Source organism: Anabrus simplex, chromosome 12 (genome assembly GCF_040414725.1).
Source record: "Anabrus simplex isolate iqAnaSimp1 chromosome 12, ASM4041472v1, whole genome shotgun sequence".
NCBI classification, from domain to species: Eukaryota; Metazoa; Arthropoda; class Insecta; order Orthoptera; family Tettigoniidae; genus Anabrus; species Anabrus simplex.
Genome location: NC_090276.1, coordinates 54,148,051 through 54,168,523, shown reverse-complemented (window position 1 = coordinate 54,168,523; position 20,473 = coordinate 54,148,051). Strand labels below are relative to the sequence as shown.

Genomic DNA, 20,473 nt, shown 5'->3' with positions numbered 1-20,473 from the left:
AACATCACCATCTACAAGTTAATGATTTGTAGATGTGCAGTGGTGTCTGGGCTGTATTTAGCCGTAGGCCAGAGAGGCCCTGGACCAGGGTGAAAAAAAATTAATCATGCCCATAAAACTTTTTTAAAAAGTTTTGAATTCATTCAGAAAGGAATAGTATAAGACACAAATGAGAAACGTTTCATATTGTTGTGAGCTTTGGGAGTCGTCACACTTTTACAGTTTCAGGGGAAACTATCAGGATAACTCGGCATTATTCGTTTCCATGCTGATTATAATGGTTGTGATTTGTTTCGTGTTTGCGTCATTGTGTGTTTCAGTTTGTTTACAGTGTAAAGATTTATTTGTACATTTGTGTTTCAAATAACTCTGCTGTTATTTACTCGAGCAGTGCAGGGGTAGATGGGATTCAGTGCATGCCACTATGTTCTCAGTTGTTTTCAGCCCTTAACAAAGATTGAATATTATTTATGATCTACCTTGACACTTTTTTTTCCATCTTGCTGTGGTTGCCATTGAAAATTAACTGTATAATAAGTGTACAACGATGTCGTAGATAAATTTGCTATGGTAACAGAAAAGCAAGACTAAAACCACTATGCTCATGGTTACCCTCATTATTAAGTGCATGTATACCAAAGTTAAATGTACTTGAAAATAATGCATGATTCTGTTGGAGATCTCCTATTTCATGAATGCCAAGTCATCCTGTGATTGGCAATTTCACAGTGCAGTGAGCTGTCAAAAGATCTTCGGATCATGATGGCTGCAATTTCAGTATCGTCTCAGTTAACTTTATTGGAAGAAAAACAGTAAAGAAAGGTACTTGACAGTAATCAATAGACTTTCAGCCTATTAGATCGTGTTACGTACATGTAGTACATGCTGAAGAGATGTAAAGTACAGAACAAAAATGGCCAACCGGACACCAGTGGATCCGAACCCACAGCCTCCCGGTTTCGCGTTGGTTGCTTAGATACTTTCCAACAGAACAAAGGTGACCTAGGCCACCATAGCTCAGTTGGTAGAGCAACCGATTGGCCGGTTGGCTATTTATCTTCTGTACTCGACATCTCTTTAAAACACGTACTACATATACGTAACACGACCTAATAGGTTGAAAGTCGATTTTGATAACAATGCGGTCGTGAAAATTATATATTTCATATGACAATCCCTTGTTTCAGTAGCTCACCCTACCATATATCTGTTGTAGGAGTTCAGTGCTCCAGGCTAGAACTTGGAAGGCTTTGAATTCAAATCAAAGGGTAAATGATTATTCTCAGCTTGGTGTATTTACAAAGTCTTTCTATTATATTTTCCTCTATTTGGAGATCAGGTGTGTTCTTTCCTCAGCAGGTGTGGTTATGTCTTAATTCTGTGCTTTTTATTTACTTTTTATTTGTACTCTGTCTTGGGTTTAGTTACTTCTTGTGTCTTTCCTCATATTTGGTTTTGTTGTTGTAACTTACAAGAAAAATGCTCTTTCTGTGTATGTCTCATATGTATTGAAAGCTGAAAATGTTTTAACATATGTTAAAACATGCCCTTTAGACATAATGACTGTACAAAAATTTTCATTTGTGTTAAAAGCTGAAAATGATCTTAACATAAGTCGAAACCTGTCCTTCAGACATAATGACTGTACAAAACTTTTAATTTAAGTGATGTGTATTCTTGTATTGAATAGGTGGACAATATATGTAAATTCTTGCTGAGAATTTTAACTATCTCCTGGAGTCCAATGAAACTCTAAGAATTGTGTCTAATGAAGAGTTCGTCTTCTAGCTGCTAGATCTACTTTGTGTGACAGATTGATAGTGTTTAACTAAATATTTTGCGTGATGACTCCAGTAGTCAAAATAGTTCATATGATGCAGCCATGATAAAAGCAACTCTTGTATTGAAAAACATTTTTGTTGATTGATTCAATTTTGTGGAGTTGAATGTTTTGGTGTCTTCTCTTGAATAAGTAGTACCATATATATGCGAATAGTCCATGGTATTGAATAATCTGCATACCCTAATTTTTGGTGGAAATTCTAAAAAAAGCTTTAATTTGGTGTTTTATTCACAAGAAATTAATTGAACATAAATTTTCATTTAAAACAGCATGCCATAATCTTTGCCCTTGTCATCATTTTCCATTCACGTAATCGTGCAGCTTATTTGTGATGTCTGGAACCTTCATTTCTCGGCCACAAAAGGCGCAGCTAATACTTATTAGTTTCTTGAAGTAAAGTTTCACTTCTTCGCTGTTTGAAAATATAGCTTCCACTGATATCATACTTCCCTCCCATTGTACAATTTTCAATATTCTCTCCATCTTTAATGATGCAAAGCTCTTTTGTTAACATGCAATAACAAAAACTTGTTGCACTTGCAGCAACCTTACTTGGCAGGTGATTCATACCTCCCCTGTAACTCGACCGTAGGTAACTGATGCCATGGGCAACACTGAAGTAGAACAGGATTCAGGTCTTACCAGGGAGGTAACAACCTTGTCCCAAATACGAACTTCCGAAAGAAATATGTGCACAGTACTTGCATTTACATGGTGTTTCATTTTCTTTTTTCTGAAATTGATGACAGTTTATCTGTGTGTACTATGTGTGATATCAGTATCGAGATGATAGCTTTGAGATGATCATTGGAAAAAGGTTTCTACAATTGCTGACTGTCCTTGTTTTGGGGGGCCACATCGAGGTACTCAGTCTTCAGGTGGTTGAGGCACATTCTGTTCTCGACCAGCCTGTCCATCCAGCTTTGTAGCATTTTAAAATCTGAAATTGAATATTTCAGTTTTGAAGTTTGTCCACCACTGTAATGTTGGGAAGAGCTTAGAAACTTCCTTCCTGGCTGGACTGGATTTAATTTGCCATACTGCCATAAATTGAAGAATGATTTTGAGGGACTGGAGCAAGGTGCACTTAGTCTCGGATAATGTAATTTAGTAGGGAAAGTTATTAAGATCTAATTTTTGGCTATCGTCAAAGTGGTTCATTACAAATACATACATCCGTACACACACACATAGCTTTCATAAATTAGCATTTTATAGCATAAATTGATCTACTCGTAAAATGTGAATGTTGTTCCATGTAACTTAAATCAATAATTAAAATTGCTTTCTCAATTTATTTTCTTTCTATTTATCCATAACTATTCTAAAAACCTTTCAAGACTCAAACGTTGTTGAGCTTTAAACAGGACCAAGGAAGAAAGAGCATAAGAAAATCCCTTATAGTCTAACTATAAAAATTATAATTGGAACATGTTTGGATTGGATGAAAATTAAAACTGAAAAAGATTGCAGTGAATTGATATGCTCCAAATTATGTAGAGAAAGGACTGGACATTATAAACACAGTAAACTATGTAGCCAGCTATGATACAGAGGGGCTGACAACTTTGATGTCAGGCCCCTATAACAACAATTGACAGTTTTTTTAAATTTTGACTGATAACTCTCCATTATCTATTTATAGTATAAAAAGTGGTAAACTTTGTTTGTATCTGATGGCTGATCTCAGGAACTACTGGACCAAATTTAAAAATTATTTTATGTAAATATGCATTATCCCTGAGGGACATGGGCTGTATTTTATTTTCAAAACAATTCAAAGGGGGCTTAAATAAATTCTTGACGTTCTGGTTGACGCATAGCACGTGTGTGTGTTTTAAATTGACTCTTTACTTTTGAAGCCTATCGGAGCCTTCTATTGAACGGGTGCACAAAGTCTACGAATGAAGAACCTTCTTTTATTCTATGAATAGGGAGAGACTTTGTTTACTTAAATGTGTCACTGCGCCAGATTTAATTATTAAGCCGTTACTCTTCTGTTATGACACATGGTGTGAATGGTCAGTTACAGATTATGTCTTTGCTTATATATTTGTGATTTTATGGCTGATGATGACATATATGTCTAAACTGGTCCCCAAGTTGAATAAAAGGTATTAGTAACATAAACACGTACCTAATTAGTATTGAAAAGGTTGAACCTAATAGATATCGTTGATCTCAGTTCAATACGGAAACATTAACGAAGTTCATATCTTTAAATAAACTTGGTTTTTGGACTCCTTTCGACTACAAGCAACATCAATTCAGTATCGTGCTATAGAAGCAGTCCCTTGGTCAGTAATACTATTGTTTTACACCAGCTTCTGTGCATGTGAGGCACTGTGGGTCGGTTCCACTGATCGTTTTAAATTCATATCCATCCATGCATTCATTCTTCATCCTCACGTTTTGAATTGTGGTCAGTGGTGGATTTTGGGTTTTTAATTTGTCATTTAATTCCGTTTCATTTCGTACCATTAGGGGGCGATGACCTGGATGTTAGGCTCTTTAAACAAGCATCAATCAATCAGTCAAGCATCTTTCTTTCTTTCTTTCTTTCTTTCTTTCTTTCATACAGTCTACAACAGAGCAATGCTTCAATTACAGTAGACTACAGGAAAAATTACAAGGTGATAAAATGAGAACATATAAAAGAAGAAAAAACTAATAGTAAAACTTAACTAAAGACTTAACTAAAAAAGCAATATTATATAGTGCTACAGTAACATGCACAATCATTTATAGAAGATCTTGTGATGTTCTTCAAACCTGGTGGTCTGGTTGAGATACAAAGAAACTAGAGTTGCTGTGGAGTAGCACTACTCTGCCGTATTTTTTACCATCTTTCTATTGCACTGACTTCATCATACTCGTGTGTGTGGTTTGTAGTGCAGCCTGTTTATGTTGATGGTAGGGATGTCTTTATGAACAGGAAGATCAGGGTTAGCAATTGTTTTAGTAAACTCTCTTATAAGAGCATTTTGATACTTCAGAGATGAGGGTGCTATATGACTAAGGATGGACAACCAGAGAGGTGGTATATTCCTGAGTGTTCTTGTGATAATCTGTATGGTCTGTCAACAAGCCTGATATGAGTACTTTTACACCAGACTGTGGTGCAGTGTTCTACTCCAGCGTATTCCATTCCAAGAGCTGAAATTCTCAGCATTAAAGCTGATGAACCCCACGTAGTCCTACAGAGTTTTTATGTTATTCTTAGTTCTGACTTTGGTAGCTGTTTTTAATAAATGCATTAACTATGTGGAGTTAAACTTGTGCTAAGGAGTATGTTTGCAGCTTGTTTCTGTAGTTGTAAGTAATGTAAGCAGTGGTAACAGGGGAGCTAACTGTGCTGTGACCTCATCTTGCTCATATCTGTGTCTTTCTTGTCTCCCCAAACAGACGACTAGGGAAGCTTCTGCTAAGCAGCGAAGGCTTACAGGTAACATGGACATTGTCTGCTTATCAGTCTATTATTGCAGTGGGAGCAGACAGACATGCACTATCGGTTGTCTGGGAAATTGTTCAATCAGTAACTTCCTCTTTTTTAATGCTGCTTTCTTCCACTGAGAAAATTACTAGAAAAGAATGTAATCACAAAACAATATATAAATGCTGAAGAAGATGGCAGGATAATTTAGGAATTGTTGAAGATTTACTGAAATGTGTACTAATGTAAAATGAGAATAACTTCTGACCTGGAAATATCATACTTTCAGTATCATTTCCTCTTGTATGTGAACTCTGTTGTAGATTGTTTAACCATGAAGCCTCTTCTCCTTTGGGTTACCTTCTCGTATATTCTCCTGTTAATCAGATGATAGGTGATCTTACACATTATTTATGGCAAATGCATATTGGTTTTCTTTTCTCGTCTCCTCTGTTTTAACATTTGGTCAAGTCTTAATTCATGTTAGTAATGGAAAGGATTAACTTGTTATTATATATAGAAAGAGAGGAATATACAATGGGATAAATACAATGACAGGTCAGCATCAGAGAGAAGGAGATGAGGACAAACTTGAAAACACAAGATGAAGACTTGTTTCCACACCTTCACACACCGCTGTCTGCAAAAAAATTGGGTCTCTCCTCAACACTAGTTCTTCTACATCCATTACTTCTCAGTCCATTCAGGTTTACCCTGTTACGTGTTGCAATGTGTGTTTATATAGATTTATATATTGAGAATACGAGAATATTTCAACTGCTAAAATTGTCACCAGATGTAGCTTGTTATCGCCCCTTAACAAGAACACAATAAACCTCATGACCATGGTTTTTGAACATTTTAAAGAAAAATACATTTGTTTCAGCGAACAGCTCTATCGGCATGAATTTGAACTTCAAATTTGTGATCATAGTCCACCAGACACTGAGCTAACTGGAATGTGACACTTCACCAGGAAATTGCTGAAGAAGTGCATAGCGTCCCCGTTGAGCCGACTCTTACTTAAAATAACTTTTACATACGCAAATACGGTGTTGTAATGGTAACTGTCTCACCATGTTAACAGCTGAGATTGACTCTCTACTGATGCTAGATCGAACACATGCAAGCTCCTTACAAGGTCCAAGACTACGTGCATGCCTCGCGTACAGCTGCTCGGGCGTCGGAGAGTAGAAACGCTGGGTTTATAAGAGAGCCTTTATTTCCGGACCCGTGTCCATGTAACATATTTTCTTCTTCTACATGTGAGGAATGTGTCCTGAAAGTTTGGTCCTGCCTTATTGTTACACGCTGTATGTAATTTGATTTTGACACTTGTTTATTCCTTTCCCATCTATTACATCTAATTCTTTTTTAATGTACCATTAAATGAAATGCACAGCTGCACTGAAGGATGAAGCTTTTTATGCTAACTTGTAGATGTTTCTATTGGATTAAGAGTTAGGTGCCTGATTCAGAGAAATTATTTTTAATTCCAGGAAGATATCTGATTGAACAATGAAACCTAGACTGAGCCCAACATTCTGCTTTTTGGGAGCTTTCGGTGTCTTGGGGCTTTAGTTCTGGTTTGTTTGGCTGTTGGATGGGATTATATGAGTGAAAGAGGGCTGAACTGAGCTGTAGTGTAAGAAAGTCCAGCAGGAATAATGTGACTGAATTTATTTGATGGTAATCTTGTGAAATTTGTAAGGTTTATAAATTAGAATCATAAATGTGTAATTAAGAGGAATTTGAAATTAAATAATTTAGCAGTTCATTAAAGTTTGTAATTTATATTTGTTGTTTGTGTCATCAGTCCATAGACTGGTTTGATGCAGCTCTCCATGCCACCCTATCCTGTGCTAACTTTTTTGTTTCTATATAACTGCTGCATTCTACATCTGCTTGTCATATTCATACCTTGGTCTACCCGTACCATTCTTACCCACCTGCACTTCCCGCAAAAACCAACTGCACAAGTTCTGGCTGTCTTAAGATGTGTCCTATCATTCTATCTCTTCTTCTCATTAAATTTAGCCACAACGATCTCCTCTCACCAATCCGATTCAGTATCTCTTCATTCGTGATTCGATCTATCCATGTATGTTCGAACCCCACTGTCGGCAGCCCTGAAAATGGTTTTCCGTGGTTTCCCATTTTCACACCAGGCAAATGCTGAGGCTGTACTTTAATTAAGGCCACGGCCGCTTCCTTCCCACTCCTAGCCTTTTCCTGTCCCATCGTCGCCATAAGACCTATCTGTGTCGGTGCGACGTAAAGCAACTAGCGATCTATCCATCTCACCTTCAGCACTCTTCTGTAACACCACATTTCAAAAGCTTCTGTTCTCTTTCTCTCTGAGCAAGTTATCATCCATGTTTCACTTCCATACAATGCTACGCTCCAAATGAAAGTCTTCAAAAATATTTTTCTAATCCCTATATCAATGTTCGAAATGAGCAAATTTCTTTTCTTGAGAAAGGCCTTCCTTGCTTGTGTTAGCCTGCATTTTATGTCCTCCTTACTTCTGCCATCGTTATTTTACTACCCAAGTAACAATATTCATCCACTTCCTTTAAGACTTCATTTCATAATTCTATAATCTAATATACCGTATTAAAAATGTGTTCTAAAATATTGGAGAGTATTGGGCCTCTTTTGCACTTTACCAATATAACATTTTTTAGATTTTTACACTATTATTTTGAAGACCATGGTAATTAACTGCTGTTTTTGAAATGGAAATTTTCATCCTTGAAACAGAATTAGTAAATAAATCAAAGGGAAAACTTTGGGAAAATATAAAAGAAAACTGGTAGTAATTGAGCAGCAAACAGGAAGGAAGCAGTGGTAGGTCACAACTGTACAGCTGAACACCTCTGCAGAATAGAATACTACCAACCACCTATTTGTAACTTTGGCATTATGAATTAGGACCACCACCTTACATACAGAGACTACATGTAAATTGTTTAATAACACTACATTTTGAATCACTTCTGAAATTTTGACATTTGAAAATATTATGTACGTAATTGATCTGTATTCTGAACCTTGACTTTCAGTTAGCCTTACATAACATTTTCATGAACGATTGGCTGCAATTGAAATCTGTTCTGTCTTTTAACAGATATCTAATGATAAGCGAGGAAGATTTACTTTATTGTAGCCTATTTAGTATATTCTAATTATACTTTAATGCTGTTGTACTTGCAGAGATCATTTACGTTACTTCCTTTATTTTGGAAAAATTTTTAGACAGGATATAGGAGTAATTCAGTGTCTTACGTTAGGCACTGTTTTGTTGAAGGCTGTGGAAATTTTTGTTAATTTGTGCTTGTATTATTATCTGTCATCGTAGTATAAATCTTTAATTTCTTAAGAGTGGTATAAATCTTATGGTCTTAACTACATACATTAGAGTTTAGATCATATAAGTGGTAATACGTGTTTGGAAACCAAAAGTATAATACAAATCCATGTGCTGATTCTTGTTTTGTGCATGTTCAAACATAGTTTGATGAATGCTAGTATGTATGTTGGTGTGTTAGATGTGGTTTTGGTCATTGGTCAGGTTTTTTTGTAGTGGTGTTTATTTTTTTAATGTCTCATGCATGTTTAAGTGTTGGAAATTATTGTTATGTCTGAATGTGTATCATTTATGTTAATGTCAGTCATGTTACAATTTTAAGCTACCGATATTTCTCTGTATTTCTTGTTAGATAATGGATATCTGCATTAGGAAAAATAAGTAAGACTAAATGAAACATTTGGGAAAGGAACTCTGACGAGAAAATATTTAGTGTACTCTCATGCACCACGTCTGGGTCATTGGCTGAGTGGTCGGAGTCTTGACCATGGTTCCTAGGGGGCCTGAATTTGATTCCTGGTTGGCTTTGGGACTGGGTGTTTGTGCTGTCCCCAACATTCCTGCAACTCTTAAATCACATGCAACACTATCCTCCTTCACTAACAGTAGCCACACAAAATTATATATGCACTAAATGAGCTCATATTTGAGAAATGAAATGGATTTAAGGTTCTTCAACGAGCTGACACCAGAATACTTGGGTATTAGTTTTAGAGTTGGGGAAATAGGAAGCTAAGTTAATGATAATGAATTTGAGTAACAAATAGTGTACTTTGTAATTCATTCAGACCTAGATGTAGGGGCCATGTTCCTATCTTTCTACATACAATGCAATTTTTTCACTTTTTTGATTCTTTCTGTTACTTAGACCACTTGTATTCATTTTTATATATTACTGGCTTTCTTCTTACCCACACACCCCACATCAAGACTGAAAATCTGGAAGATGGCCTGACGGGCTGAGTGGCTCAGACGGTTGAGGCGCTGTCCTTCTGACTCAAATTTGGCAGGTTTGATACTGGCTTAGTCTAGTGGTACTTGAAGGTGATCAAATACGTCTGCCTCATGTCGGTAGATTTACTGGCACGTAAAAGAACTCCCGCGGGACAAAATTCCAGCATCTCATGTTTATGAATCTCATTATGATAACCGTATTGGAGTTCAGAATGTAAAAAGTTCAAACACATTTATTAAAAACCACTGTTCCAATACTGTACAATCTTTAAATTTAAGATATAATTGTTACATGCATGTTACAATGGGACATGTTTCACTTAAACTTTGGGTTAAATGGCTGAAGAAGCTTACTAAGTTTAATTGAAACATGTCCCATTTTAACATCCATGTTACAGTTGTGTATCTTAAATTTAAAGATTGTAGAGTATTGGAATGGTGGTTTTTAATAAATCTGTTTGAACTTTTTACATCTCTGAGAACTGTCAAAAGTAGTTAGTGTGACGTAAAAACAATATTATTATTATTATTTTTATTATTATTGGAGGATGGCCCCTCAATGAATGTTAAAGCTTACCCTCCTGATGATGAAGCTTGAAAGAAGAAATGAACGTAGAAGAACTGGGTTTGAGGAGAGACCGAGCAAGTTGGCCATGGGTTCGAACCCCACTGTTGGTAGTCCTGGAGATGATTTTCTGTAGTTTTCCTTTTTTTTTTACGTCGCACCAACACAGATATGTCTTATGGCGATAATGCAATAGGAAAGGGCTAGTAGTGGGAAGGAAGCAGCTGTGTCCTTAATCAAGGTACATGAAAAAAACCAAGTGAGTTGACTGTGTGGTTAGGGTCGTGCAGCTGTGAGCTTGCATTTGGGAGATAGTGGGTTTGAACACCACTGTTGGCAGTCCTGAAGATGACTTTCCATGGTTTCCCCATTTTCACTCCAGGCAAATGCTGGGGCTGTACCTTAAAGCCGCAGCTGCTTCCCACTCACAGCCTTTTCCTATCCCATAGTCGCCATAAGATTTATCTGTGTCAGTGTGATGCAAAAGCCTGTTCAAAAAAAGGAAAAAGAAAAAATGAGGTGCAGCTTATCTATTTGAAAATTACAATGTATGAAGATGTGGGGACTGTCATTTTCTATTTTCATGTTTGTCCTCGCCTGCTCCCTCTTTCCAAACTGGTGTCGTGTTTATCCTATTTATTCCTACTCAAGTTCCTATCTTGATGTATTAGCCCATAAATGAAGGACTTCCCACAGAATTACACAGGAGGGAACAGACTAGCACAGTAATATACAACATAAAGGGCAGGAAGGTAAGATGAAGTATAGGACCATAATAACAAATGCAAATGCAAAGGACAGTGACAAATTGTTACACACTACCATTTTCATAGATGTCTCCTTGTCATTCATATAGCCATTTCAATATCTCACAGCTGAATATGATACTGTTATCTCAACAGTGCTCGTCAAATCATGAATGCAATCTTCTGAAAATTGGGGGATTTGGTTTGAGTCGCATGAATATTTGGTCCTATTTTAGCTATTTCGGTTTAGGTATTAGAGATTTTCAGAAATATGGCATCCACATTAAAGCTTCAAAGTCTTGAAAAATATATTCTTGATATATTTTTGTGTAACTAAAACTTGTTGCTGAAAGAAATAAACTTGCATCAAAGTCTTCAAAATATCTTTCCTGGGCATATTTTTTTGTTTGTGAAAGGTGTAAAATGGCAGGGTAGGATTTAGCTGAATGAAAATATAGTAAACAGTTTGGCCTTTGCTAGTGACTTGGTCTTCATGGCAGACTATGCTGAAAAACAAAATTGAAAAAATCACATCTCTGTACACTGCTATGTCTTGCATCGGTTTTTTGTTGTAAATTTCTCTAGTTTGGGCCTGTCACCCAAAACAAAATAAAAAGTCTGGTGAATACTCTAATACAACTTTTCTATTTCACAGGGTGGTTCCGGAAAAAAGTAACTCCTGGAAAAACTGACAAGAAGGAAGATAACAACCATCTCTCCTAGTTGTTTGTACTTGTTGCAAATTAAGAGGATATCAGAAATGAGAAAAACAGTCTCTTTACATTCAGGAATGTTTGTAAATCAGCCGTGTGTGATCGATCGAGTGATATGTTGTGTGCAAGTGGTGTAGCAATTTTTTACTACTGCACGTTCGTGACTGGGGGGGTAATAGGGTTCAATACATTCATTTTACATGGTGCTTACATTTATAGTTAACAAACAGAGTTTGTGTGTGTGTATGTGTAAGAGTGAAAAACCTTGTCTGAATGTTGTAGATTTTTGGAGATTCCATTCTGACTTTGAAGTGACTGGTTGGTGTTTCAGAACTTGCACATGCAGAGTGTGAATTAACAGGGAGAAGACACAATTACTTGTAAATTTGTCCTTAACAGATTCCATCATGAGTTAAGGTTACTTAGTGAAGCTTGCAGCAGTACCAGCTGTTCTGCGCTATTTGTATAGTTTTTTCAATTAAAAACTGACAAATTTCACTTGTTCAAAATCTGCCTCAGATTTTACAATTTTACTGTTGCCATTTCATTGGTAGCTGTTCCATACCTCCTTGTCTGCCATTTTAGGCTACACTGCCTACTTCAGTGTTCTAAAACTCAAGCTGTCAAGCAGGAAATACAGACCTTGATATGGTTATGGTTTGGGGCCATTTCTACTGCAGAGTTTGGTGGAAAGATTTTGAAGCAATTATCCATGTGCAGTGGAACTATTGTACCTTTTATTACTTTCAGAGAAATTAACCATATCCCAACAATACACAATAAATGGCATTTCACATGGCTGCAAATGAAACCGTACAGATTTTAACAGACTCGTGGACGATTTGCGTTTTTATAGAGAGTCGGAGACTTCCATGCTGTGGCTACTCGTAGCCCCTTTAGTACTTGGCCTCGCCAACACACTGCTGCCATTTATTTATTCTGCTGCATTACCCTGCCAGGCCCATCCTCCTCATCTTTTCAGACCTGATCCCAAGTGATAGACATATCATGACACCAGTCAACAGCACACTAGAGAAAAGATCGGTTAAAATTTCCATACAAGCATTTCCCGCTTCCTGAATTTAATGTGGACTCGGTATGCCAAGATATTAGATATTGACTGTATCACACTTATCTTGTTGAATTTTGGAAGAGACACGTCTTTAGATCTCACAGGTAACAGTAACTTTGTTACACAATGAATGTGAAACAGCTTGGAAGGCCGTGTTGACATGTCATTGAAGAAGCTATATTTCATATTCCCATCTGAACTTATATATATTTGATAAAATTATTTCAATTTCATCATTATCGATTCTCCACTCCAGCAGGCCAGGTGTAGGAATAAACAAGCCTCTTACCATCACTTCTCTTCATGTATCTTCTCCTAGGCTGGGCTGCTCCTGAGCAGGTCTGTAGAAGGCTGCAGCCTCTTTATTAACCCTGTGCTAATTTCATACAAAACTATGTAATCGGCTGACAGAACACTTCCAAGATATTTGAAGTTCTGAACCATTTCATTTCATACTGTGTCTCAGGTTGACTGCTTGACTTCCTCTGCTCATCGCCAACTGTTTTGGTTCGACAGATCCAAACTTGTCAAATTTCTCTTCAATCAATGTAGTTGTTGTTGTTGTTGTTGTACCTCATCTTCTTCCTCGTCCTTTGTCATGACAAATCTGCATTTTTATTTTTGAAACAACAAATTTACAATTAACTGTTAATACAGTGGTTATAATCAGGAATCACATCCAGTTTGTATAGGAGATTGTAATTCTAGAAGCATTTGATGCCGTATACTTCATACCTCCACCTCTGGTTTATAAAGTTTTTCTCTCCAAGAAACATCCAATGAGCTTCAGGATGTTAAGAAATTGCTTTCTGATGACAAGAATACTGTTGACCTCATGTTATCAGTCTGGATCTCAAAATACTTAACAATAATCCCCACCATCATTTGAATAGTTTACTAGTTGGTAATCTAAATATATCACACTCCAAACTTTCCTTCAAGGTTTTTTTTATAAGCTTACTCCATCCCATGCATTCCATTCTGCTATATTCATAGTTTTGTCATTCACATGGTTGTTTAATCAATCTGGTTTTCTCTTGACACGTGGTTTATCAGCCTAAGCTCCAACGTCGTGCGGGGGAGCTGCCTCCCTCATAGCCTTTGGTTTTTTTGCTTTTCTGTCGGGATTTCTTTCCTTAGCCTTTCAGATTCTCTCCTCTCTGGCTAAATTTACTTATTTAATAGTAGTGAAGGTTGGCCACTTCATATCATTATCTTAGATTGTGTGTGTCTTTTAATAGAGCTTTCATACCACTCGGCACCTCTGTGGTCTGCTGACAGTGCCATCTTGGTTCAGGACTACTTATCTGGGTTTTTCCTTATTCGCAGCTTGCCCCTATATCTGAGTGCCATCTGCCATCCTGCAATTTGCTTGGTAGCTGAGACTGACCTTGGGATGAGTTTTTGAGTTTTTTAGCTACTTTGGCTTAATGCCTGGTGGAATCTGCGATAGTCCCGACTCCGTTATTGATGTCAACGAAGAGTTGGTTGTTGAAAAGAGATGAACTCTTTTGTATGCATTTGGTCGTGGCTGTGCAGAGTAATGAGTAGTGTACTGGGGAGAAGAAAATCATGAAAACTTATTTCTTTCTTTCTTTCTATCATCTACTGTTACAAGTGTAACAAAACAACCTTAGGATTTTATATACCAATATTAAAACATTGTAGATAGTAAAAAATCATTCAGAAAACACTGATTCAGCATCTGATGCAGAAGACAAAATCTCCAACTAAACCACTTATCTTTGCTTAGAAATATCACCTTCTGTATGAAGTGTTCCAGAAATGTAAAACCACAAAATGTGGAATGGTGAATTCATAAGAAAGAATTCTCACTTTTTAATATCCCGCTGATGACATTGCATAACCTGGAAGTTGTGATCTTTTGAGAGTGTTTGGAGGCAGTAGAATGGGGGAAATTTCTCTGTTATGGACAATTATGCAATACATTACATGTAGACTATATGACTGTGAAAACATTTTGCTCTTATACAAATTTGGAACTTCTATGAAGTTAAATATAGAGAACTAGGTGTTACAATTTTATGCATGACAAACTCTTTCAAGTTTCACAGATGATATCAATTTTAATTAAGAAAGTTGATATTATTGAGTGATAATTAGATAGGATGATGGATCATTATTAATAATTCAATGGTGTAATGTGCTTTTTACCTTGTCTTAATGATTTCTTAGATTATTTTGTCTGCCACTATAGCCAGAAATGGCTGATGGCTTGCCTTTCTTTCTCAGCAGTCAGCACAAGGTTCGACAAATGAGCTAACAGCTAACTGCAAGTTTGTATACACTAATTTATATTATCCAGGGTGTTTCAGATCAAGAAATTAAATTAACATCAACATAATCGTTAAATATGAAACTGCCTGTTGGCCAGAAAAGGGTTTGGTTCATATTTTATCATTTATAAGTGAATAGGATAATTTGTATTAAAATTTAATAACGTGTGGTGTTGTGACTTATAAACTGAAATCGTAAATTTGTGAGCAAGCATCATTACAGCTGCATCTTCACGAGAAAACATCAATAACAGAAACTGGACTTAAGCTAAGCAAAAGTGTATTCTGTTTGGGGCTGAGAAGATGGCAAATGTAAGGAATGTGAGCAATGTTATGGCCATAATACAGGGTCTGCTCTGGCAGCACCACAAAGCCATGACAAGTCCACTGATTGGTACGCTACTCACAAGGGAGGTAATTGAGGTACTACATTTGTATCTTAATAATGTTCAGCAGAGGGGCAGTGGAGAGGATGTACATTGCTCAAGTGAAAAAAAAAAAAAAACTTATTGTACACCAAACTCTAGCCTTGATTTTTTTTTTTTCCTAAACTCATACAGTAACTACACTGCCAAAATAACGCTAGAGCAATAGCATGATACTAAAGTCATTAATTCTCACCATCCCACTTATATTCCGGCCTAAGGCTGAACGTTGCGACTAACATCATACCTACCTTGCACAACTGTAAAATAACCTGTAGTGTGGTTGAGTGGGAGATCTCTTATCCCACTCTGGCAGGCTTCTCAGCTCCCAGTGGTACATCATCCTACTAGTCTTCCCCTGTTTTAAGAGATGAATTTATTTGCTGTACCTGTCAGTTGGGGGAGTTTATCTGTCCTAAAGAATGCTATGTTGAAGAACTGAATAAAATCTTTTTCTGAACAAGTTAATGAATAGTATTTTTTAACACTGTCTTCAGATATTTTTATGATTAAATGAATTTGATTTTTAATTCTTTAATTATTTCCCTTTGTTTGTAGCAACTGTTAATGTAGGATTGTTTATGTAGCTAATGACAAATTTACTACCCAACCTTCTTTATTATATTAATTTCAAAGTGTATATATGTGATGTTTTAATTAAATAATGTTAATTATAAATTTCTGATTTAATGAATTTCTAACTTATGTGATAAGTGCAATTTTATTCTAAAGAAATGGAATGTACAAGGTGCTACCCAGAATTTCTGATAAATTGCTCATGAAATCATGAATACAGTAAAGCTAGTGATTTTTGAAGCACTCGAGGAAGTTTTCCAGCTTCAGTGTTTTCAGAACCTTTTGCGATTCCTTTTGGTTCTCTTCCGTGTAGTCATATTGCTGCCCTTAGAACTAAGTTTCATTTTAAGAGAGTGGTAGAAGTCGAACGGGCCAGATCGGATGAGTAACAGGGTTACTGAATGGTGGTCTTACTTTTTGTCAGAAAGTTCCTCTCTACAAGCAAGATGTATGTGGGCACATCATTGTGGTGCAATAACTAGTCTCCATTGTTCCAAATGTCAGGCCATTCCTGCGTTTCTCTCTTCATGTATAACGTCATGTACTTTTGTGATCATTTCAGGAGTTTTGAATGGTGATTGTCCAACCAAATGTTAGTCATCTTCCACAGATTGCCAGCCTTCTTTGAGACACTTTAAGCATTCAAATGTTTATGCTTGGCTTGATGCTTGTTCACCAAAAGCCTACTTTAGCATTTGATAGGTTTCAGCTGCAGTTTCATTGAGCATGGAGTAAAATTAAATGCAGATTCTCTACTCCTTAACATGAGCCATTTTGAAATTCATGGTGTAAAGAAAAGTATTGAAACTTGGAAATGTGTGTACTTACTGAGGAAGACTAATAGGTAAAACACACATCAAGAGACACGGAACGTCAGAACTTGATACGAGTACTTGTTCACATGAGATATTCAAATTCTCATAAATTCTGGGCAACACCTTGTATAGTTTTACGTTTTAGTTGTTCAGGACAGGGATTGTTAATTTGTTACTTCTTCTCACCTGAATAAGTATACATGACTATCTGCAAATGGCATAATATCCATGAATATTTGAGATGATTAATCATTGGAAATAGTGTCGGGACATGTGCCTTGTCTCCCCTTGATTGACACCCTGCGGATATGAATTTTCCACTGAGAAAAGTGCTCTCATCAAGTGTAAATAGACTTAGTTTTAGGAAAAATGTGAGATTCTTTGCCTGTTTTGATGGACTTCTGTAGATTCTAAAAACGAGCTTAGACTGTCAAACACATTATAGGAAAGAATTTTCTTCTCATTAAAAGTTGAGAAGAGAAGTTCTTTGTTGTGTTTCGTTTTATAGCATGTACGTTTGTATGGATTATGTTAGGGTGGCCACCATATTCAGTCAGGGAAGCTGAGATTGAAAATTTAGCTCGAATTAATTATATTTTTGCAATAAAATTGACATAACTTACACAAGCTAATCAGAGGAAAGGGAATAGTGAAATTGTAATACATTTTAATTTACTTCCTCAATAATTTAAATTGTCAGCGAAAAGTAGAACATAAGTTATGGATGGGCAGGACAAACTGGAGAAGGTTCATAAATACCTGCAACCGGCTTGCTGGAGCGGGGAGTTGATGACAACTACGACGACTTCCTCTGCACCTCTTGAAAAGAGCCTGAGCCTTTCCATCTACCAGAGTCCCCTGCAGTTTCTTATTCCCAGCTTCTGCAAGTCTGCCTTCACATCCAGACAACCCATGGAGCAGCTGCCCGCTGGTTTTGATTAGACATAGCCATTGCTTCATCACCTGTCTGGTTTCCTTCAGTATGCAATGTTTTTATAACAGGTGTTTTTTTTTACATGGTTGGCTTTTAACCCCACACACAACCAAGGGGAAATGGGACTGTACTCTCATTAAATCAAAACAGAGTTTAACTGTCGTCACCTTGGTCTCCCTCTGCTTCTTTTACTCTCCATGGCTGAGTTCATTATTCTCCTAAGTAACATACCCTCACATGACCCCACTGATTTATGCATACAGCTTCTACCTCTCTGTGCTAGCAGTCATTGAATGAAATAAATTTCATGTCATTCTTGCTTCTTTTATGCCTCTTACTCTTTCGAATAAGAATAGGATTAAAAAATAAATCAAGAATTTTAAACCTGACCATTTGTGGCCACCCATGGAGAACTAGAAAAGGTTTTTTGGAAGCACTTTCTCCATGGAATAATTTTGTTTTATGAAATATTACAAAGTTAGTATTTTGTAAGCAGATGCTAAGGATAAAGAAAATAGTGAGATTTATTCTTATTGTCATAATCATTAGGCCTATGATGGTTCTAATGCCTTTCCTAACTGCCATTATTACATTTGGCTTTAAGATGTGGATTTCCTAGTACCTAACGTTTTGTGCCCCTTTATTACTAGTACTGACAAAACTGGGTGAAAGGCAGTTCTAGCCACAAACGAATCAATTGCTGGCACATTTTTATATCAGACTAATAGTGATGTGTTGTTTTGTAAGTGAACTTGTGATGCCTATGTGTAGAATTATGGTTTTATAAAGACATTTTGTTGTGAATAGCTGGAGACACGAATGATTCGTTATTTTGCTTACCACCAATTTATTTCCAATCACTCTTATAACAATGTGGTTTGGTACTTAGTTTCTCATGTTACACTCTTTTTGTTGTACTACAAGAATATTAATTATGTTTTCAGTTTGTATTAGAAAATCTAAAAATGATATATTTGTCACACCTTTTGTGAAATCATTATTTAATGAATCGTTTAACTTAATTGTATAGATATCTTTTTGTAATTATGCATGAATGGAAAGAAGAGAGATTTACTTGTGTATCAGAAATAAAATTCCAGTAGAATTCTAGTTGGTAATCTGTGTATTGATTGTTGACTTTACCAATTCCTGTCATATGTTCCTGTTCCCTCTAGATTTTTCTTTCCAGTTCTTTCAGTTAGTCAGCCTTGAGGAATGCTAAAAGGCATGCTTGTTATTGACAAATGAAAGCCTCAACATCACATTAGATATTTTTGTAGGAGAGAAAGGAAACTTTCTATGAAGTATTCTGCAGATATATTATATTGCCATTGACTGAACAGCCCCTGAAAGGAAGGTAAACTGATTTCTCGTGTCACTAAAGCATATCATGAGCTTATGCAAGGCTGTATGAGAAATTTTTACTAGCTACAGAGGCCAAAATGAACATATGAGAACTCTGTGAGGCTGAAACCATGATTATCAGTGGGCGATGATTATTTGGTCGTTTTATCCACAAGATTTCTGACAAGTTGCGGATACTGCATTAAACAGTGAATGATTTAGTGGTGAAATGGAAACACCAGGAAGGTACAAAAACTGCACCTCGACCAGAAAAAGCAAAACAGTTAACATATAGAGACATTTGGTGTCTGGTGTGTGGTGAAATCTAACCACCAAGAATCGTTATAAATCATGGCCACAGACTTTTGATTGGCGACTGGAAATGATGCCATTATTCGCACCATTTGTTGGGAGGTGTTTGCACTTAGATTCCACGAGTGAGCTGCAGCACATTAACATAGGATCACTTTACTGAATGCTTGCCACAGATTACAGTGGTGCAAAACACATTGCATAACGGTTGTTACCTAACTCTTTCCAAAATATGTATGTGGTTTCACTAATAGCGCCTGATTTTTTTTCCGTCCTAACTCGTATGATATAGCTTTTGCATTCACCCTTCATGGACTGTTTTGAATTGACATTACTGAATATCTTCAATTCGAACCTTCACTGCCAAGTTCATCTCGCACCATGAGTTCAGATGTCACGTGCAATTCTAAGAGGCTGTTAAATCCTACCTCACATTTGAACTACACTCGCACCGGTGCCATTCAATGAATGATTAAACGCAGACCTTTTGTGCCAAATCCATCACGAACCTACATTTTCGAGTGTGTTTCATGTGTTTTTTGCATTTATCGAGTCCAAACTCACGCTAGTGAAATTCTTGTCTAACCCTTCACAGCTGTTTTTTGAATTGATGCTTATTGAATAAGTGATTTCAATCCCTAACTGCCAAATTTCATCTCAACCCAAATATTTTATAACGTTATGTGCATTTTTGAGAAGATTGTGTTTACTGAAATATAACCGATGTTTTGTACTACACTCGCGGCAGGCAACATTCAATGGAAGAGTGTCTGAAATAATTTGAATCTCCAATACCAATCATCTCATACTTCCGCATGGTTTTGTTACAGTTTATATGTTTATTGTTTAAGTGATTATGTTATCTCATGCTTATACAATTTTGACTCGCCCTTCATGACCACTTTGAAACTGACATTGTACTTTGCGTCTTCATGTTCCCTCATTTATTCACACTGATGTAACACCTTGTGTAATATAAATGTCTACATGCTAGCCTATTTCCCACATTTTGGCTGAAGATGACGCCAAACAGCGTCGAAACTAGTTCCAAGTGTAAATATATGTTGTAAATAA

General features: G+C 36.5%; 1 protein-coding gene across 8 annotated transcripts in view; it reads left to right on the top strand.

Annotated features, from left to right (window-relative positions):
* LOC136884204 (ribosome-binding protein 1) overlaps window positions 1-18,853 on the top strand; it is a 262,166-nt gene extending 243,313 nt beyond the window's left edge. For 7 of the 8 annotated variants that reach the window (XM_067156254.2, XM_067156250.2, XM_067156251.2 and 4 more), the window contains 2 exons: window positions 5,249-5,288; window positions 11,567-18,853. In XM_067156254.2, the coding sequence (XP_067012355.2) occupies window positions 5,249-5,288; window positions 11,567-11,634 (108 nt within the window). In that variant the 3' untranslated portion in view covers window positions 11,635-18,853. The remainder of the gene's footprint in view (window positions 1-5,248; window positions 5,289-11,566) is intronic. The other variant, XM_067156252.2, reaches the window with a different exon arrangement.
* The last annotated feature ends 1,620 nt before the right edge of the window (window positions 18,854-20,473 follow it).